The sequence below is a fragment of the Antrostomus carolinensis genome, unplaced genomic scaffold (assembly GCF_000700745.2).
Source record: "Antrostomus carolinensis isolate BGI_N321 unplaced genomic scaffold, ASM70074v2 scaffold39632, whole genome shotgun sequence".
Classification (NCBI taxonomy): Eukaryota; Metazoa; Chordata; class Aves; order Caprimulgiformes; family Caprimulgidae; genus Antrostomus; species Antrostomus carolinensis.
Window position 1 is genome coordinate 1 of NW_010302378.1, and position 22077 is coordinate 22077.

Consider the following 22077-nt stretch of genomic DNA (forward strand, 5'->3'; position numbering starts at 1 on the left):
TATATATATATGTAAAAAATACCTTTCCAAAAAAACAGAATTACATGCATGCTGTGTGGTAAAACTGAGAACAGCATGGAAAGTTCTGAAATTCTTGAATTGCTTTTATTTTAATTTGTCTCTGCTTTGCCAGAGGTGCTGCTGATTACTGGATCTTTCTCTGAAATAGCTCTGAAGGTCATGATAGGGAAAGGACTTGACAAAAGGCATTGCTGGAGCGGTTGTCTACAATCTGCTTTCTATCACACTGTAACACAGAAGTGCAATTAAGGTGCTCTTCAGAAAAGTTATTTAATTTTTCAGCACCACAAAGATACCAAATGAATCATACGTGAGGGTAAAGACTTACCTGATGGAGTAAAACAAACGTGGAGGAGGAAAAGTTGGGGTTTTTTTTTTGTCCAGTGAGTAAATCATAATTTAGTAACAGGCTATTTGAAGACTTGATATGACCTACTTATTTTCAACTTCCATGTTGTTTTGAGGGATTCTAGAGAAGGATCTCATCAGCATAATTAATTTTGTTCTTCAGTTCTCTGAAAGCAAACTAAATTTGGCTTACTCTGATTATTTTGGTCTTGTTTTGCAAAAGGCATTCTTCAGTTAGTATATATAGTATGTGTAAACAAGTTTCTTTCTCTACTATGCGGCTGTGAAAAAAGCAGTTATTAGCTTGTGCAAAGTATTTTATCTTGAAAATAGCTATAGTACACATGCACTTGGTTCCAGTAGGAAGACGACTGTTATTCCTCCACTGTATTAGGATTCAGATATTGCACATAGTGTGGAACAGAGATTGCTCTGTGATTCTGGGAAGGCATCTTTGCCCTGTTTGATAACTCAGGTTTGATGACTTTGTTTTGTTACATTTAAGTGAGGTGGGTTTTTTCCATTATTAAAAATATTCAGTACTTTGTTAGATGTATTAGAGGCTGTGAATTGTTCTACCCAGAAGCTGTATTTTGTTTTGTAAAAAGTATAAAGCTAGTTCACAAAAATATGCCTTTGGGAGGGGGGTGGGGGGTAGAAGGGGTTAATTAGAACCATTACCTCTGGTTTTTCTTGAGCATAGTTTTTTAGAGATGAATTGTATAATTCCCATATCAAGCTGAATGTTAATTGATTGTTTTAAAAAGCAAACAAAAAAACTCCATCACAGAACCAGTAGGATTATAGATTACACACAATTAAGTGCATCCAGGGCTTTTCAAAGAGATGCTGAAAAAAATCAGAGCCCAGGATGGAAGAGGGGCAGACCAACAATACTGATGACATGAAAGAAACATTCACCTCTTGCTTCTTTGCCTTGCCATATTTTAAACACACGTGGCACTTTACAGTGAGGAAAAAGTTTCAATAAAACGTCAGAAATTGTGTCTGTCCTGGAGATAACACGTTGATTGCTATTCTATGTACAGACTTCTGTGAGAGTAAGAAATGTCTTGTTTTAAGACAAGTGAAAACCTACTTCTATTTTCACTTTCTAAACTTAAATAAATGTTGAAATAGCATGAGTAGTAAATATTCTTAATTTTAAAATGTTTACTTGAAAGTTTAGGGGAGGTCTGTAATAGAGAGCATAAAATCTCTCTAATGTGATAGTTGATGGTTGAACAAAGATAAAGTAGGGATTCGGAGGTAAGTGCCTGCTGCCTTGCATTGGCAGAAGGCAGTTCATTGCACTCATCGCCCATCCTTCCCATCTGTGGGTGACTGTTCTGCTAAATTCTGTATCGTAGCAGAACACTGTGATTCTCCATTTTCTGCTCAGGAAACTTGCTTTTTGCCTGGAGTAGTGAGAGGGGCTGAGGCTGGGTAGGGGGTTGTGTTACAGCTTTCTGTGTCTCTGAGGGCAGCAACAAGAAGGATGTGATCAAACTGTTGTGGAGCCAGAGCAGCACCTTGGACAGAGAAGCTTTGACAGCACAACCCCAAACGTGAGGTGCTCAGCAGGGGTGAAGTGCAGCAGTGTGAGAATAAAAATTGAACTGCTTTTGTTTAGTGGAGTGTAGGTCTCTTTGTTTTGTTAACGAGATGATGAAATACTGTGTGTAAGCACATTGGTTTGGCTTTTTTTCAACTGCTTCCTAGCCTGACCCTTCTGCAAAATTAAATCTGTTGTCCCTCTTTTAGTTGTTTTTAGCTTTGGTGTATAGCACTGCTTGCTAGAAGCATCCCTTCTGTTTCCTTCACTGTAGTATTAATGTGTAAGTGTGGTTTGATGTAATGGAGAATTTTAGTTCTTCAGGATTTACTCTGGAAAAGGAGGACCTTTTATGTTATTTGCAAAAGAAGGATGCAAAATCTTAAACGAGGATGCAACAATCTACTTGATTTTTAATCTACCTTGCAATTCTATATCAAGAATTGTGTGTCAGAAATGTTTTGCTCTGTGAGCTTACGTACGGAAGTCAATTGTTAATTTGATTATCACACAGTTAGAAATAAAGGAGAAGCTAAAGGATTTTCCATGTGAAAACTTTGGAGGGAAGAGGAGGATGATAATGGTTCTTTTTGAAGGTGCATGAGGCTGTGCTTTGTATGTTGCTTCTCTAGCACTTAAAAAAAACCTGTTTCATCATATTAATACGCAATGATGTTTAAGTCTGAGGAATATGAAATTTTCCCCTTTGTCTGAAACTAAGCAGCATTACATTTTTATATACTTCAGAGGTATCCAGAGGCAACAAAAAGGATAAATATGCTTATATGTCTTAGAGTTTGTAATTTCAAATGCCATATAGTGTGTGTGTGTGTGTGTGTGTGTATTCTTATTGAGAATTTTTTTTTTTTTTTAAAGCATATATATTTCTGTATATGTCCCTGGTAGTACTTAACACTACTGCATTACCTAAGTTAGCTAATAGATTTTAATTACCTCCCAAATATTTCCTCCCTCCTCTGGTGGAGAGAAGCTTCTGTACATACTAAAGGCATTACAATAAAACGTTTGAGTTTTGAGAAGTCTTAAAAGCGAGCATTGCACGTACTGAGAATTAATTTTCTCACGAGACTTGTAATAATTATTCAGGAGTTTTATTTAAGTGCTGGTTTAAGATTGATTTGTATTTTGATATTCTTGCTGAGGAGTAACTGCAAAGCAAAATTATACTGCTGCTCTTTCCCAGCATAACTCAATATCTTCAAAGTGTGTGAACTTTTCAGGTGTCTTATATTGAAGACTTTAGATTGGAAAAAATAAATTAATAACAAGGCTACAAATACATTTGCAGTTGTCACAATTTTAAAAGGTATAGGCAACGTGCTGAAAATAGAAAGTAGATGGAACCTCAAGTCTTAGCATGTTCTCTTGGCCAAGGCAGTCTTCTCTTCCTAACTTTTTATGATTAATTGTGTGGGCAGAAAGGAGGAGGTCCTTTTGTCTCATACAATGGTCCTGGTTTTACTTTCTGTCAGTTTTTACATATTTACTCTAATTTGGCTTAAACCTGTTGAGAGCTCTGGATCTCCTCTGGAATAGGGCACATTCGGCTGGGCAGCTGTCTTGCACCCTTGCCAAGTGAGTCGTCCTATTTGTAGACTGCTTGGTTTATGCATTGCTAACTTGTTTTGGACTGTTGGTCAGTATTGCTTCTAACCCTTTTCTCCACAGATCCTTTGGTTTTTCTTATATTATCTGCAAACTGTACTATTCTCTTTATTTACCTGAGTAATTAATGAAAGTAGTACCAATCCCTTCAAACTTGACTGATGCATCATTCTGGCTTTCTAGTGAAGGATGAGCACTGCTCTCTGCATGCAGTAACTTGCATGATACAGTTATGCATGTCAGCAATCTTGGTGTTTTGAAATGGGTGGATATTTGCTAAGGAGAAGGGAGTAGAGAATCTTCTTCACAGAACAGATTAAATGTAAGTAATTCTCTGATGGAAGGCTGCAATGACTACTGTGTGTGTGTATATGTGTCCAAAGGTACTAATTTTACATCAAATCACCTTGTCTTATGCTGTACTGATAAAATTTCTTTCTGTGTAGGGTCTGAAGATAATTACTGTAAAACTTAAGGAGGGAAAAATAAAATTCCAGTTCTTATTTTGCCATATAATATTAACTTATCAAACAGTATTGAACTTCAGTTGACTTCAGCCATCTGGAAATTTGTGAGTGGGGAGGAAGTCACACAACAGGCAGCTGTGGTAACTAAGGGGCTTGTGGGACTTATATTTCAAGTTTGCCTATATGGTTTAGCATGGGCACTTTCAAACAATAAAGTTGCATAGATATTAACATCTGTGTAAGTATGTTTTAGTTCAGACTGCTTAAGTGTATATTTTGTCAGTTTTAGAACTTTTTATAACCACAGATGTTTCTTAGACTTAAGTTGCAGCCACTTTTGTTAAGAACTGGCAGATACACTTGCAGAAGATGCCAAACTTCCCCAGTGCAAACAACTTGTGATCTTCATTGCCACCGATGTGAAACAAACTAGTATACAAAAGAACTTAAGAGGTCAGCTGTTCTGAGAAACCAGGAAAGCTGTTAGGTGCAACCTCTCTTTAAAAGGAATAACAAGTCTTGTTTTGTCTTACCTTTTGCGCCTTCTGTTGGCATAAATGAATTGAAGCTGCCTGTTCAAAAAAGTAAAATAACAGAATGAATCATACAGAAATTGCTGGCAAAAGTAAGAGCAGCTTCAGCAGCATAACATGTCAGTGCTGCAGCTCTTAATAAAGCCTCCCCAGTTATTTGTAGATGACAAATTTAAGAAGCTTGGGTAAGTACTTGGGTGAGGGCAGAGGAGGAATTGTAATTCATCTCTGGTAAAGAAACTTGAACTCTTCAGTTCTTGGGCAGAATTTTATTTAAAAGAATATTCTCAAAAGCAGGCGAAAAACTTGGTGTATGACTATAAAATAACAGTGCTTTCCAATGGTTATTTAAAATTAGCTGTAATTGTTTTCTCAGGTCTGTCTTGATTTAATAAAGTTAAGGACCTAGCAAACAAACTCTTAAATGTTGAAAAAGTTAAACTAATACAACTTAATTTTTCACTTAACTTTTCTACACTTAACCAGATCTTAAACTTCAGTTCTGGTCTTATTTTTCTCTCCTTGTGTGTGTGTTGTTTGTTTGTTTTGTTTTGTTTTCTAATGCCTATTCATTCCATTGAGTAAAATCCCCTGGGCTACTTAGAGGAATCAATCTTATGCTTTCTTGTAGCTTCTAGACTATTAGTGAAATCTGAACCTAAAGCTGAGCTCTAAATTGAAGACTTCATGGAGTAATCTTGGGAAAGATATGTTGAGTAAATCCAAAATCAGTCTATCACAGTATGATTTTTCTGCTCTTTTCTGTGGTTATATCTATAGTCTTTTTAATGTAGCCATAATATGATCTCTAAGATCATAGTCAATTCTGTTTAAAGAGAAAACTTCATTATTGTGTTTAGCAGTGAAAATTAAGTGTCCTTGAACTCTCTTCTTTGTTATTTAGTTAAGAGCAAGTGTTTATACTCTCCCTGTATAGGAGAGCCTTGTGGGGGAAAAGAAGGTTGTTTTGCATAAAACTGATAAGGTACTTCTTAAGAACCTGTTTTTAATCTTAATTTTATAACGTGTGACTGAATTCCAGTAGTTTTCTAATGATTACCTGTTACGTACCCATCACACTGACAAATCAGAGTAGCAAAACCCTGCTTTGTGTCCAGATTTTGCTTGGTTACTCTTTGAAACTGGAAAATCTGCATGTGGAGTTTTCCAGCTCTGGAACATATGGTTAGAAATAGATGTTTTTCAAGAAAAGTCTCTGGCAATAGTTGAGGTGTTTACACTGTGCTTACGCTGTAAGGTTCACTGGTTATCCAAGCTCCCTTTGGAGGGCAGAGGACAGGAGTGAATGAGTCTGGATTGCAGGCTGGTCACTGTGTGTGCACCCAAACACAGATGTATGTAACGCAATGGGCTTACTGCTTGTCATCTCTTTTAAAGGTTTCTTTAGACCTGTAACAGGGAAAAGATTCAAAGAAACTAACCCATAAAAGCTGATGAAACAGGTTTGCTTTACTGAGCCTGGTGGTGTGTGCTGTTTGGTATGAGAGAGTTACCATATTCTTCTGATTGTGAGGTGAGCTCACTGTGACTTGAACTCTGTTTTAGAAAATGCTTTGTTACCGCTTTGGTTGCAGTTGGAAGACTGAAATTGTTTGAGGTGTTTAACTACTTCCTAAGGTATCTTTTTAAAGATACCTGTAAGAGCTTATTTTAGATAGGATAGTTAGCTGCATAATTGTATTTATCAGTAATTAGAAATAGGATTTGAAGCTGAGGCATGCAGTTTGAACAGATGGATGAGTTGGACAAAGCCTGCTATATTTCAAAACTTTAATGAGCTCAGTCACTCTGTTAGTATATGGTTTCCTCCTTGCCCCAGGTGGTTTTTAATATGTAACTGTGATTAAAGATTGAGTGGTATCTAACTTCTGTCTCTCCAGGTGAAGATGGAGCAGGCAAAACTAGCTTAATAGGAAAAATTCAAGGAATAGAGGAATACAAAAAAGGAAGAGGAATGGAGTATTTGTATTTAAACGTCCATGATGAAGATCGAGATGGTAAGTTTGTGTTTCTAGTAATACCTTAAACCAGTTTGAAAGCAATGGTTCAGTAGTGTGATATTTGGAATGACAGTGGGAGGTTTTTCTCTCTTTATAATTTGCAGGAGTCTAGCTTAGGCCATGAGTGATTTGTATCATGAGGAAGTTTCTCAGTGTAATTCCTTTAGCAGATACCATGAATGACTGTTTAAGTGGTAGAGGAGGAGAGGAACCAGTCAAAAGAAAAGGCAGAAAAGACCAGGGAAGCAGCTTAGATGGAACATTCTGAATGGTTGTGTGTTCCTTAGACCTGGAGGAAAAGGTGCCTACACTCTTATCTCTCATCCCAATTATAGTAGCAAATACTTATCTTTTTGAACATACAGAGAAATCTTTGTCTTGGTGGTATCAGAATCTACCAGACTATGTATCATGTGCTGATGGGTAGGAAAATGTGCACAATGCTAAAGGAGATTTTATTTTTAAAAAACAAACAACCCAAACAACCAACCCAAAAATTTGGAGGAAGGAGAAATAAAGTAGAAGCTGTGTTTCATCTGGCTTGAGTTGGCTTAATGGCTAGAAGGTAAAAAAGTCGTTTAAGACCCAGACCCCAAATACCTGCAGTTGTGGAATGGATAACTGATGGTTATATATGGGGAAACAAGGGAAGGAGTTTGACCAGGCACTGTAGAGGTGCGATGAATTATTTGGGCAATACTGAGAGGGAGTGGGGTGTGAATGAGGACATACAGGGAGCTGTGGGGAAAATGGGAACTCTTGTCTATACTATAAGAACAAATATGGACAGGAGAGACAGAGGAAGTTGCCCCCCTTTTTTTTTTTTTTTTTCTTCTGAAATCACCTGCTTTCCTGACTTCCGTGTCTGGCTATTGGTCTGAAAGATACTTACTTGACCAGGGTTAAGATGATTGAGAGTTTGATCTAAATATCTTCCTCACAACTTCTGTAACAAGTAATAAAAACTTACCTGAAGGCAAAATGTGGTTTGGAATCACCAGCTTTTTATTTACTGCGGAAGTGTCTGTGAATATTGGAGTATGGTGTTTTTGGCAGAGGTGGGGGAGAAAGCAGGAGGATGGTTTATTTCTGTGGTGATTGTCCGTTTGCAAATCTGAAGAATAACTTTCTTGCCTGCTAAGTCCATCTAAATCATTAAAGCTTGCAGTTCTGCTTCAGTTTTCTGAAGGGCCAAGGTACATTCTGTTCTTTAAGAGTTATATAGGCATGTCACACTGGAGTTTTGAAGGGGAGGTGGAGAGGGCTGAGAAGGGATGGATGAATTCACCTGATTCCCCCCTTCTAAGTTGCATCTTAAAGAAAAAGTTTCCCTCTCTAAGATGGTGAACATTAATTTTGGAAATGCTGAGTGCTATCTCTGGATTCTCACTTTGAGGTCATGCATTTAAGATCTTCAGTTATCAGCCATTAAACATCAGGGTTTGGAACAAGAGCAGGGGAGTCTCCACAAGCTGCAGTTTGCTGTGTTATTATGTATGTTCAGCTGACTGATAAAACATGTGATCTGCTTTTTTACATGTATTTTACATGTCTAAAGAAGTTTTAATAGCCATTATGTAGTAGACTGTTTCAAGTAAGTCTCATAAAATGTTTTTGCTCTTTTTGTAGACCAAACAAGATGTAATGTATGGATTTTGGATGGTGACCTGTATCACAAAGGTCTTCTTAAATTTGCAATGGAGGCAAGCTCACTAAAGGACACTCTAATTATGTTGGTAGTAGACATGTCTAGGCCTTGGACTGCACTGGATTCTTTACAAAAATGGGCAAGTGTTGTAAGAGAACATATTGACAAGTTAAAAATTCCTCCTGAAGAAATGAAAGAAATGGAACAAAAGTGTGAGTATTCTGCAAATGCATAGGAATCCATTTAAATCAAATATGCTTAATGCTTTCTGCACCATTTAATCTCTCCATTGCAGTCTTTTTCATTCTTTGGAAATGTTACTTAAAATTAGGAGTTATCAAGCAAGTCAGTCTTCAGATAAGTCTCAAGTAGCTACATGAAAAATACGAGTATTTCTTTCTAGCAGAGGTACCTTAATTTGGGGGAGGCAGGGAGGAGGAAGCTTTCGGAACGAACACAGCTAGGTTGAACTTACAATCTTGCTTCTTACAGTTTTTTCTAGATAAGATTCTTCTAAGTGGAAAAACTTCTTAGCTTTCAATTATTTATTTATTTATTTATTTTTAAAGTCAAATCACTGCATCAGCTTCTTAACTGTTCCTGTAATTAGTCAGTCCAGAGAATCTGGGACCTGTTCTCTGCCTACCAAAGGTGTAAATGTTGAAAGGATTCATGACAGCATGGTAATGTCTGGGCCCTTTCTCCTTGAAGAGTTTTATGATGATCATTATCTACACTAAAGCAGCTATATGTTTTGGCATGGTTATGATATAGCTCTATCAGTCTTTTTAGTTTTAAACATGGAGAACACAAAGATTTAGCAGGATTCCTTAAATTGTCTGACTGAACTCACTAACAGCGTAGCTCCCTGTTACTTTTGGGTAGCCACTGTATTTCCCTTGGGGTACTAAAACACGAGTCTTTCCCGTTCATCTCTCGGTGAATTACTACAAGGAGGAGCATTGGAGAAAGCTGTGTGTTAAGATCAAACAGGATGGTTAAACTTTGTTTATAAGTCTGAAGTTGCTCTCTGGAACTGGTACGTTTTTAAGCAGCTGATTGCCAGGTTGCTGAATAGCTTTTTCAGAAATGCAGGTTGTGACCATGCTGTGATAAAGCAGCCTGTTAGGTGACAGTTGTAGATCCTCTGGAATGGAGGAAAGGGAGGGGGGTGGCAGGCAGTGCTGGTTGTTTTGTTTATTCTTTTAAGAGAGAGATTCTTCTATGGGAAGTATCATCCTTGAGAATCACCCACAACAAGAACTTGTTTAGGAGGGAGGCACTGAGCTCTTTGGGTGTGGTTTTTGTTCTGATTTGGTTTTGGTTTTTTGGGGTCATGGTGTTAGTGTGGGTGTGCACTGAACACACACTCCCTCCTCCCACCCCCAACCAGTTTCAGGGTAGGATTTTACTGGATAAAAGTAGTAAGGATGCAGTATCTCTGTTATAAAAAAATGTGTAGCTGATAGTTTTGCTTCTTTACTGACTGAGTGAACAGAATAGTGAAACTGTACAAAATCCAGAAAATGTGAGCGATGAAGTGAGTCAAGAAAAATGAGTCAGCTACTCATGAAAAGCTTTGTCTGCTCTTCTGTTCTCTTATCATCTGGTCTAATTCTTAAATATTGATGGTCTGTATGTCGCGTATAATAGAAGCCCTGGACACAATCCAGATATGACTGGAAGCTGGTTTTGTTTTGAACCTCCTGTGATGTGGTTTCATGCATTGCTAGGCAGGCAGCAGCTTGACACTGCCAAAAGGAGAAGGGAGGAATCTTGCTTGCCTGACTTTTGGCTACGTGGTCCTACTTTATTCTTGTGTCAAGCTCAGTGCTCCTGAGAGGCTCCTGCGAGCTGATTTAACTTGCTAACAGGACTGAAATCTACTGAGTGTTTCTGTGTGTAGTTTTCTGGAGATGTGTTGCTGTGTTGTCTTCCAGTTTTAGCAACTTAACTCCATTCAAAGACAGACCCTGTGAGGACTAAACTGGTATGAGAAGGTGTTAGGGGATACGTAGCAGCTGTGTGTAAAGGCTTGGAATGGCTCTTCCTGTTAAGGAATTCAGCTGTGTCTAATGAAGCCTCGTGGCCTGGTCATTTTAATTGTGTCACTACGGAAGACCTGAGATTGTATTCCACAGTCTTTGAGCTGTGATATACTACATCAATCCTTTTTACTGTTTTCTGTACTTTAAAGACTAGTATGCCATGGTCACACAATGGGAATTTTAGGAATCCACTGAAGGACTTTTAGCGCTGGAGTACTGTGATTTTTATTTTAGCATGCAATTATCCCGAAACAGACAGGATGCTGTACAGGAAAGATTCCCTTGAGTGGCTGGCATATCTTGGTGAGAACTCTGGGTTTAAAACACAGTCAGTTTGGGAGGCTCTCAGAAGCTCTCAGACCAGACTGAAGTAGCAGCATTCCCTGAATAAGAGCCTGAGTTAACTGTTCAAGTAGAGGTGATAATCTGTGCATGTGCTTTTTGTTATTGTGAACTCCAGGATTTGTAGAAAAGTTGAATAATCTTGGCCTAATACATCTTTTTTTCTCTAGGGGGTTAAAATAAGTCTTGCTCTGTTCATTCAATTTGTGCTTTTCTAGGTGTGACCTCAAAGGGCTTCAATCAGTTTAGTGAAGGTGGGGTGAAGTAACATAAATCAGGACACAGCAGTGAGAAAGCACTGGAGTAGTTAGCTGCTAGTGTGCATGATACGGCTAAATTGTCTTGTTGCCTGATTTTTTGGCTGAATCAAGATGTGTTACTCATGGAAAAGCAATCAGTGGTGGGTTTTGGTAGAATCCTGTTTCTACTGTGTGCAACAAGACATGTGATGTGAAAGGTACAGATATTTTACGCCTAAAACTGCATCCCTGACTGTAGGAATAGTGAGTGACCATGTAATCAGAGGCTTGGGTGTATGCATGCATTGGAACCTGACAGAGAGTTACACTTGTAACTTTACCTTTTTTCTAATTCTTGTTATATTCTGACTTAGCCTCCTTCATACATTTTAAAGTAGTATCTGATCTATTGTAAAAGCATACCAAATATTTAATATACTATTAACTAATTATAAAGCCAGTTAATAACTCGTTTGTGTATTTTATTCTTTTTGCTTGTTACTACTATAGATTCACAGAGGGAGAAAAGTGTGGACAAAGGGTTTTTAGGTAAAACCTGCTATAGAGTAGCAGCTAAGCAATATATGTAAGGCTTAATCCTGTTTATTTTAACAAACTGTTCCATTAATTTTGCCAAGAAGAATGCAAGGGAACTTGTGTCCTTTAGGAAACGTATCAAGCAATAATAGTTAATAGCAACTGCCTAGTGGTTCCACAATGATCAAATAAAAATGGGTTAATGCTGCCGCCATGGACAGTTCAGCTGATCGTGTTCTGGCTGCTGATAAAGCAGATCTCAGACTTACTAGTTCTCTCTTGTGCTGCATAGAGCAAACAAATAGCTAGCACTTAGTGCATGCGCAATTGTTTCAACATAAAGAAGCAAAAGTACTGTGTAATCAACAGCGCTAGAGATCAATGGCAGTGGAAATCATTGTTGATATAATAAAGTAGCTGATCTTTTAATATAACTTTTTTTACTTTCAGTGGTAAGAGACTTCCAGGAATATATAGAACCAGGCGAGGATTTTCCAGCTTCTCCACAGAGAAGAAATACTTCATTACAGGAAGACAAAGATGACAGTGTGATTTTACCCCTGGGTGCAGATACACTAACATGTAACTTAGGCATTCCAGTAGTAGTAGTTTGTACAAAGGTTTGTTTCACATTTTAGGTTTTTTGCATATTTTATTTAAGTGACTCTGTCAATTGTGGATTTGGGGTGGGAAGCTTACGGTTCTTAAGTCATTCTGAATACCTTGTATAAGAATTCATTTAAAATGTTTAATGTTGAAGGTTGGTTATCTTCTGGAAGCCCTCTCTGCATGTTATTTTGGGATTAGCTTTTCCTTTAGTTCTTCCAGTTTTCAAGGAGTTGAGGAATACCTCAGACCTGGTTTAGCTCACAGAAGTGAGTTAGTCAGCAACTAGAATTCCCCTTGATCTCCACAGTCCTCCTTATTCCTCAAATAATGTTTTGGTAGATTTTTTTAAATATTTCTGATCTTTTTCTGAAGATTAATATATTTGAGGGTTCTAGTTAGTAAAGTGCCGTTCTATTAACTTTTCTCAGTTCTTAGGGTGTTTCTGTGATATGTTTTGGTTTCTGTTAGATATGTAACCATATTCTTAGTCTAAAGAAAAAATTGTATGCTTCTCTTGTGGCTTGTTGTTTTTTTTTTTTCACCTAGCTCTTCAGTTCTCATTGGCATTAAGCATACTGCATCTGCAGCCTCTGCTGGCCCGCAGTGAAAGAATAAACCTTTTGATGCATATGCTGTTCCTTCACTGGAAGGCTAATCCTCTCATTTGAACACCTGCTGGCTCTCTGTTATTCCTCTCTCCTCCTCTCCCCATGTTTTTTTTTTCTGCTTCCACACTTCTTGCTTTTGCAAAGGGCTAGTTCATAACTGGATAAAAACCACTATGTCCTCTAATAACCACAGTGTATAAAAATACGTTGGGCCGAAAATGGTGGTGTCATTTAGTGGGTCTGTCTTCAACAGAGACTTTGAGGTACTGCATTGGAGGTGGGGAGGGGGAGTGAATGAAAAACGGCAATCAGTTTAACTCCCACGTTAGTGCTGACCACAGTACATACATACCAAGTTACATAATCATTCTATTATTATGCTTCTAAACTATCTTAGCAGGTTTTTGGTTTTTTCTGCACCACCCACCCCACTCCATCCCCCTTGCCCAGCTGTGAACTGGATGTATAGCAGCACTGCTATTTCAACAGATAACTGAAAGCAGTGTGTTAATTTTGTGTTTATTTTGACAGTGTGATGCCATCAGTGTTCTGGAAAAAGAGCACGACTACAGAGATGAACACTTCGACTTCATTCAGTCACATATCAGACGGTTTTGCTTACAATGTATCCTTTAAAACATCATGAAGATGATAATGACTCAATTAAATCTTTGCATTAATTATGACAAGCTTAGAAGAATATTTGCATCTGTATCAAAGTAGGATGATGCAATTCCTTTACTGTAGCTGGCAGTACTACTTCAGCTACTCCTACAGGCAACACTGAACTAAACTTTTCTGTTTTCTTTTAATTGTTTTACAGAGCTGCAAGTGTCTAGCTTGTCCCCTAACCATGAATTTCTCTATTTGCCTTCATTTCCATATTTAGGAGTCAGTTTGCACATCAGCACATCATAGCTGACAAGCTCTCTAAAATAATAAGATCATTCATTTCAGTATGATCTTGCTTCAGATGCACATAAGGCATGTTTTTCTTTTTGACCCAAATATGCAATCTTTTCAGTGTTCAGTAATTCCATAGGATGAGGTGATGAGGGAAGGAAAGAAGTGTGAATTGCTGTAGGAACGATCCACTGGCTTCTTTTGTGTTGGTACAGAAACAAAGGGCATAAGCTGTTGCTGTGTTATTAATTATTTTTAAACTTAATTCTTTCTAAAAGACTTGTATAAAATACTGTTTAGGGTTGTTTAGTCTGCTAGACATGCTGAGATCTAGATTTTAGATGCCAGTAACATATGCCTACATTGTGTTGACATCATTTGTGCTGTAGTAAAGGGAAGTTTAAATGCTATTGGAGAGACAGCAATTAACAAATGGAAAATTAGTTCAAGACCCTGAGACCTCAGTTTAGTACCAAGATGGCGCTTCCTTCAAAAGGTTTCCAAGACCTAATTTTTCAAAATCAAATTATGGGTAATTGTAATAAGCCTTGTGGATGGAGGAAGAATACAAAATATTATTAGGAGTTAGTTTCTGTGATTATATATGCCATGTACAACTTGTAATTCTATTTTAAACTTCACTGAACGGGAATCAGATTCCATTATATAGCTTCTAGAATTTGAGTTGCATGCATGTACAAATAAATCAGGAGGTTTGGTATTTTTATAATCCCAAAGTAAAAATTACTCAAAATTTCCCTGTCTGCTTTTATTAATCCTGTGCATAAGCTGTGTTAATTTGATACTGACCCGTGCTGGAATTCTAAGCACTCTCTTGGTCTTTTAGTAACTGAAATGCAACGCAATTCGTTTGCCTTCATTTCACTTGAAAGCAGATCACTGTATAATCTAAAAGCTTGTTCCCCTAATTTAAAAACCCAGCTGGGGAAGTGGAAGATCTTTGGAATATCTGAAGCTGCTAGTGTTTATGCTGTGGTGTCTGTGCAGGATGGGATAATGACAAGATGTAAGGATATGGCATGAAACTTTTTGTTTGCTAAAAGCTGAAGACAGTTTTGAAGGCATCCTAGAGAGACCGTTGGTATTGTGGGCTTTGAAAGTGAGAAGAGCCTGTACTTTACTGTAAAACCAATAGCTGAGTTGGCCTAAAACAAATGCAGAAAGATTTAAATTACTCAATAGCTTATTTCAGAAATTAAATGTTGGAAGCTGTTTGACCTATTTGTATTTCCCCTCTAAATTCTACAAAATAGATCACCTTTAAACTAACAAAAAAGGGTCACTTTATCTCTTACTAGCCACTAAACCAAGTTTTCTTTAACAAGTTTATTCAGATGGGGCAGCACTTATTTACACTTCGGTAAAGGAGAACAAAAACATTGATTTAGTGTATAAATACATAGTCCAGAAGTTGTATGGTTTTCCTTTCAATGTTCCAGCTGTTGTTGTGGAAAAAGATGCAGTATTTATGTAAGTTAACTGCATTATTAAGTGTATATGACCACAAAATGTATTTGTGTAAGACTCTGAACAGCATTTAGAGCCTTTTTTATTATGCTTTTTAAAGGTCTGTGTAACATTCTCATGAGTTGGAGTTGGTGGGTGCCAGTGGATTGAGGTTACAAATACTCACTGCCTCAAAGAGAAATGTTAAACCCAGAGATTTTGTTCTTCTCTGTTATGGTGAACCAAACTCCAACTAATTGTACAAGTCAGTAACTGGCTTGCACAGGAGAACAGGAGCTATGAGAACTTTCCTGGCTTTCAGCTCTGTGCAGTTCAGGATTGCAAACAAGAATAACCTGAAGTAACAATAGAATTTAAAGCCAAATAATCCTTTATCTAGTCCTGCAGGTTGGGATAATGACAAGAAGATAGGAATATTGCATGAGAACTTTCAGACACTAAAAGCAGAAGACAGTTTTGAAGATATCATAACAAAACCACCAGTCAGAAAGGTAAATTGAGATGTTACGGCATTCAACTTCTTATCTATTTATTAACCTGTCTTTTGACTGTTTCTCTTTCTCTGAGACTTTGCTTCCAGTTTCTCATAAGTGTAATAACTCTGTGGGTTTTTTTTCTTATTTTGTCTTTTTATTTCGTTCTTATAATTCTTTAATTATAAAAAAAATCATTATGTATTTTTGTTCTGTATAGCTCTTCTCTTACACTTCTTTTTTTGCTGCTGCTGTTACGTTTTTCAAGACTACAAAAATACCTGTTTTGCTTTTAATACATATTTGGTATTGAAAAGTCTGTTATTTAACTGTTGGTCAGGTTGAGTTAGTATTTTTTAAGACAACTCCACTTTGCTCAGAGTTGCTCATAACTTCATAATGCTTTCTGTTTCTATTGGAGTTATTTAAAATAAGAAAGCTTGAGATAGTGTAAAATCAAAAATAAACATGGGAACACTGGTTCTGCATATATTCAGTATATTTTCTCTCTCATACTATTTAACAAAAGACACTGACAGAACTACCTGAAAACATATGTGAGGTTGTTGAACAAAATGCCAGCAGCAGTGGACCCCATGCATACAGAAGTTATTGAAGGCAAATATTTCTATGGCTTTCTCTAACAAAGCTAAGAATTTGGGACTGATCATATTTCCCAGTGTAAATTATTTTAGTTGAGAAACTAATACAATGTTCTTTCTGCAATCTTTAGGGAAAAAAATCAAGACGTATAATAGTGTGTTAAGTAAAGGTCCAAGGAAAATAGAACTAACAATTTTTTTGCACGCTTCAGGCCTGGATTATAAACTTTGGTACTGATATTTGCCATGCTTGTTTTGGCAAAGTTTTTGTGGTGAGCTTATTTGGAGGGAAAGTGTTTGTGATTTGATGCATAGACCTGGGATCTGGGATGTCTTTGTCCAGTTCATATATCAGTCTAATGCAACACAGGTGAAGAGTCACTTTTGCCATATTTATCTATAAATAATACAGAGGTGAGGCCTCGATAAGTTAACAGAGACGTGAGCGTGTGCAGAGTGTGTGCATCTGTGAATGTTTCTCACCGATCCTGAGACCCCTGAAAGTGCCTTGTAACCATTTACTTCATTCCTCTTTTACTAAGCACTTTAATGAACTCTTTAATGGGTCTTTCTACAAGTACATCTAGAGACTTGCACCTGCCAGGTCAAAGGAGCTAATGATCCTTGTATTTCACTTCTAATTAACTTAGCTTAAATGGAATCATGAGGTGGGAGTCTTAAATATAGAAAATGTGCTCTGCAGTCACCATAGTATTTTATGTTTACTTCATTATTGAATGCCTTGGTCATATTCATCAGAAGGTATAAAAGGAAAGACTTTTTTTTTTTTAGTCAAAATGATGTTAATGTTTTTGTATTGCAGTTTGTTCATGAAAAAGAAATTGTAGCAGAAGATGACCAAGTGTTTCTTATGAAGCAGCAGGTAATCTGTCTATAAAACAAGCAGACATTGTTTCATTTAACAACATTCTTAATACAAATTTGGAGTTGTATTCTTAGTCACTGTAATACCTAACACTGCATGGGTTTGTTTGTTTTTTGCAGTCACAGTTGGCGAAACAACCACCTACTGCTGCAGGAAGGCCAGTGGTTAGTAATAAAAAATTTAAATATCATCGCATGAAAATTATTAACTTTCATATATTTTGAGGGTTGCTTGTTTTAATTGCACTATCAAATATTCTTTGATCTAATTTTTTAAAACTACATAGTATTTAAAGTCTACATCATATACTGCTCTAAAATTAGGACACAGCTAGTTAGGACAACTTGTAGTGACAGCAAGGGGTAAATGTCATGGCTTTGTGTTTGATATGTTAGAATGCATCTAAGCAGGGTGTTGACTCCCCTTTCTGTCCCAAGAGTGTGCCAGGGAGCAAAATATGGCTGAACTGCCTTGGTGAGTTTCATACCCTGAATTTGGCACTATCTCTCTAGGAATATTAAGACTTTGTCATAAAATTAAGGTTAAATGAAAACTATGACATCATCTACATTTAAAATATAAATGAAATAACTAAAAGGTAACACAAGTTTAATGGGGACCATGTGATCTTATAAAGGTAGCTTTACCTCTTTGGATGAACTGTAATTTTGCAGAAATGTGACTCATTATCTTTGAAGTAATGAATAATGCTTTTTCTCTTGGGCTGCATTTAGTCCTTTCCATGGTATTGGTGGTATATGGTGTCTTTCCAAGAAACTCGGTGTGTTTCGTCTATGATCTAATCGCTGCAGTTTTCATTACAGCCAGAGGCACTACTGAGTAACAGATGGATTTTCAGGTTTCTCATTGATGTAAAATGAAAAGCTGCACTGCTGCTTTAGTTGCAGTAAAATTAATATTTGTAAGACTGTTATACAAGTGTAAAAAAAAACCACAAAAAAACAAACAACTTGTACACAATCATCAAAATCTTACCCTGTGTCATTTCAGTTGCATGTGATACTACATTATTTAAAAAAAAAAAAAAAATAGGAACTGTTAGAACAAAATGCTTAATTTCATTTAATGTACTCTTACACTGCATGATTTAATTCTGTAGAAGATTGACCAGTTCAGCTTTGGAATTTCTTTTCCCCCACCTGCACAGGATGCCTCTCCAAGGGTTCCTGGTGGATCTCCTAGGACACCAAATAGATCCGTAACATCAAACGTTGCCAGTGTTACACCTATCCCTACTGGGTCCAAAAAAATTGATCCCAATATGAAAGGTACCTTTTCTTGTGAGGGCACAAATGCAGTTGGGGAAGTAAAACAGTTGCTTTGCCTGCTTTCTTTAATATGCTTATTTAGATTGATTAACACGCTAAATCAGTATTTACTTAGAAAATCTGTTTTGTTTTGATTTTGTATTGTCGTGGTTTGTTGGTTGTTTTGTTTTGTTTTTTCTTCCCTCCCCTTGTAGCTGGAGCTACTAGTGAAGGAGTCCTGGCTAACTTCTTCAATAGTCTCTTGAGCAAGAAAACTGGTTCTCCTGGTGGCCCTGGTGGTGTTGGTGGCAGCCCAGGAGGAGGTGGCACTGGAGGTGCTGGCAGCAACTTACCACCATCAGCAAAAAAGTCAGGTATGATTAATGATAAAAAATCAAATCAATCTAAATCGTGAGTGGGGGATCATTCCTATCAGTACAGTTTATCAGAAGTAACTACTATGTTTATCTGAATGTTTTATTGCATATGGTTTTTTCTTTTGTTTTCACAGCAGTTGAGTATTGCCTTTTTATGGCTCTCAGAGGATCAAAGAAAAACTTTTCATGTGGTTGCTCAAGCATGAATTGTGTCCATATGAGTTCTTAATTTTTTCCTTTGTTCCCCACCATCCCTGTAAAATGGCTTATGCTATAAGCCACTTTTAATATTATTCACATATATTGGGACTTAATTTCAAGTTGATTTTTTTTTTTTTTAACAAAACCATCAGTGTTAAAATAATTTTATATTTTCCTTTGCTAGTGATGTAGCTCTGATGTGGTAAAGGCTTTGACTGAGTTTGGTGACAGCCTGTAAAATACTTATATATTTTCTGTTGATAGGTTTGGTTTTGTTTTGTTGTTTTGGGTTTTTTTTTTTTTTGATGATGTGATTAATAATTAGTATTAATCTAAAAAGGTCTAATAGTGACTGCTGTAAACGCAGATGCAAGACTACTCTGGTGCTTCTTGCTATTCCAGACAAAATGTTCGTGTTCCTTACGAACACAGCTATACAGACAGCTTCCCTCCCGTTTCCCCAGCGGTTAGTAATACTGCGCTTGGGTGAGAATGCTGATGTTTCATCAGTACTTGACATTAGTATTTACTTTTGTGCAATAAGAGGGGGAAAAAACACTCACTTCCTACTAACATTTTGTGTAGACTGACCCTGAAATTTTTTTACATGTGTGCACTTCCCTTTTTTAAATGCAAAGCCCAGTTGGCTGAGCAAAGTTTCCAAGTACTTCCTAATCTGCTGCAGGCAAAGTCAGCAGTGCTGGTTTGAACAGCTTATGGAGATTGTTCGAACAAATGCAGCTGACAAGTATGAGATGCAGAGAGCACCCACTGAAAAATCCTGTGGGAATGCCTGCCACTGGGTTTGGGTGATGCCAGGCAGGCAGAGGCAGCGCTCCAGAAAAGCGGCGTGTCTGCGGCTATGGCAGAAACTTCAAGAGCAGAATTAAACTACTGAGGAGAAAAAATGTTCCCAGAAACTTCTGACTATACAACAAATGAAGGGTTAGGGTGTAGCCAGTTCTAATGTGGCAAAGGACTAGGTTTTAAAGGAATTGCCATAAATAAAAATGTTTGGTTTAGATTTGGCCTCTTCACCTTCCTTGGTATTTCCTGTCTTGTGTTTAGAGTTATCTGTAATGCTCACTTCTCAAATCTGGAAATTGGCTGTTGAGACAGTAGCTTGGGATTTAAGAATTACTTTTCCCCACAGCAGCTATGGGAAATTCCTCTGTTTATTAGTTGCAATGTTAGCTGCTCTGATTCAGATATGATAGTAGCTTCCTTTAAAGGATTTGAAGAGCAGCACGGTATATCTGTCAAAAATTAGCTTTGTGGATAGTTCCTGTCAGTTTGTGTCTTCAGAATGTCCACTGGAACTTTGCTAAAACCACGTGTGTCAGAATTTTCCTTTACAGCCTGAGATACTATGCACACTTGTCATGTTCTGCACTGCCTTTTCCCTTGTTGTCTTCTCCATTCTTGTGACAGAACATGGCAGGATAGAAACCTAGACGAGGGAGTAAGAGTGAAGAGTAAAATGGTGGGGAAAAAATGGTGTGGTTTAAGCTTGGATCAGGTCCTAGTATGACTGCACCAATGTTTGTGCCATTCCAAGTCAGGGAGAGGAAGTAAGCGGGTGAGGAGAGAAAGGGATTTGCCGTCCACAGGTCTGTGTACACTGATGTGTCAAGTTTCTGCTGACCAAGGATGGAGAACTGACTTCATTGGTCTGTGGTGAAACCCCTAATTTACATTCCAAAATATTTAAAATACAGAAAACCTTATAGAAGTATTCATAAATGCTATCCTTCATAGACTTTTCTGTATTTTATATTTTACATTAGCTCTTCATGTACTGATAATTAATATATAATTATGTTAGTTTATTTGAGAAATTGGAAATATAGAAGGATATGACTCTCTCTACTGTTTCCTTTCTGTTTCTTTTGGGTTTTGGCCTTATGCCTCACTCTGCACTCAAAAGTGTGCAGTTAGACTTTTTAGGATTTGTCTGATGCAAAAACTGTTTTTCTGGTTTTTGCTTTTTTTGTTCATTTTGAAAATTAAAGATACTATAGGCTTTTCCAAAACTGCTTCATAAACATGACTGAACGATACGCATTTCTCTTGTAGGTCAGAAGCCAGTTTTAACAGATGTTCAGGCAGAATTGGACAGAATTTCACGAAAACCTGAAATGGTCTCTCCTACAACACCTACATCTCCCACAGAAGGTGAAGCATCTTGAAGACACCAAATAAAACCAATTGTTCAGTTTTCTGGGATAATCCAAACTTGCCTCTGCCTCTTCCTTCAGTGACTGGAACTAAAGAACTGAAATATCTTTCAGAACACAAACAGTTGATGTCTGTCTTTCTTTCACATGTGTTGCCCAACTTTACAAAAGGGAGCTGTACAGATGGAAAATGGTTATCACATCATGTAGGAGTATTATTCACGGTGCAAGAATAGTAAATTAATTTTTTTTTCTGGGTTTTGTTGAAAAGTCAGTGTAATTCTGTAAAATTGCAAGTATGTCCACTCAAGTGATAGGGGTCGCTTAGAGCGGGAAAACTGATACACACCACAGGTGCTTAATTTATATTGACTTCCCAACGTGTTAGGCAAGTTTAATACCATCTTAAATAGGTTAACGTCTACAGGAGAGACCTACTAGTAGTTTTTGGAAGACAAAATTAATTGCACAAAACTTTTAACAGCAACAAACTCTAATTACACTTGAACACTTCATTTGGAATATGGTTAAAAAGATCTGTCTGATCTCCTCTGAGATTTACACTGCATTCAAAAACCCATGCAAAAATTCATCTCAGATTTAAGAATAAATTAGTGGCCAGTTTGTTTTTTTTCTTTGATTAATTTCAGACACTGAATAAAAGATGTATAAAGAAAAAGCAGAGGTTAAATGTACAGATTATGAGTATCCAGATTTGTCTATATATATATGGCTCAGCCTTAATGTCCCCCACTGTTTCCCACACTAGTTATGGTTTAAAATTGGTCATCAAAACTGTAATCAGTTAATAAAGTATTCTCTGCATTGAAATTTAAATAACTTTCATTGAAGCCATGGTGTTCTTGTTTGTTTACAGTTAAATCTAAGGATTTGGTGTAAAACATCTTAAAACATGTTTTTGCTTTTTACCTCGTGATGAATAATATCACTGGTAGGTATTTAAACTTCCTTAAAACACTGTTTCTGGAAGGAAGTGGATAAGTCTGCAGTGTTTGTTCCTAGGAGTAAAACTAGCTCATCTGACCTGGGTGATTTCTGCTGTAATGTGTTTTAAAGGCATGCTAGTTACACCAAGGGTC

General features: G+C 37.1%; 1 protein-coding gene across 1 annotated transcript; it reads left to right on the top strand.

Annotated features, from left to right (window-relative positions):
• Positions 1-6457: 6457 nt before the first annotated feature.
• DYNC1LI1 (dynein cytoplasmic 1 light intermediate chain 1) lies at positions 6458-21823 on the top strand. Its single transcript, XM_010163773.2, has 11 exons — positions 6458-6568; positions 8201-8431; positions 11836-12005; positions 13134-13227; positions 14861-14996; positions 15373-15484; positions 16892-16951; positions 17074-17118; positions 18123-18243; positions 18438-18596; positions 20877-21823. Exons 1-11 carry the CDS (start codon positions 6526-6528, stop codon positions 20987-20989), a joined length of 1284 nt encoding a protein of 427 aa, XP_010162075.2. The 5' UTR covers positions 6458-6525; the 3' UTR covers positions 20990-21823.
• Positions 21824-22077: the final 254 nt, after the last annotated feature.

Bases quoted from the DNA above. Each gene is read 5' to 3' on its own strand.
- DYNC1LI1 (XM_010163773.2), top strand. From the start codon at position 6,526: ATGGAGTATTTGTATTTAAACGTCCATGATGAAGATCGAGATG. The intron at 13,228-14,860 runs GTATCCTTTAAA...AAGTTTATTCAG, and splicing joins CAGACGGTTTTGCTTACAAT to ATGGGGCAGCACTTATTTAC. The intron at 16,952-17,073 runs GTAATCTGTCTA...TGTTTTTTGCAG, and splicing joins TGTTTCTTATGAAGCAGCAG to TCACAGTTGGCGAAACAACC.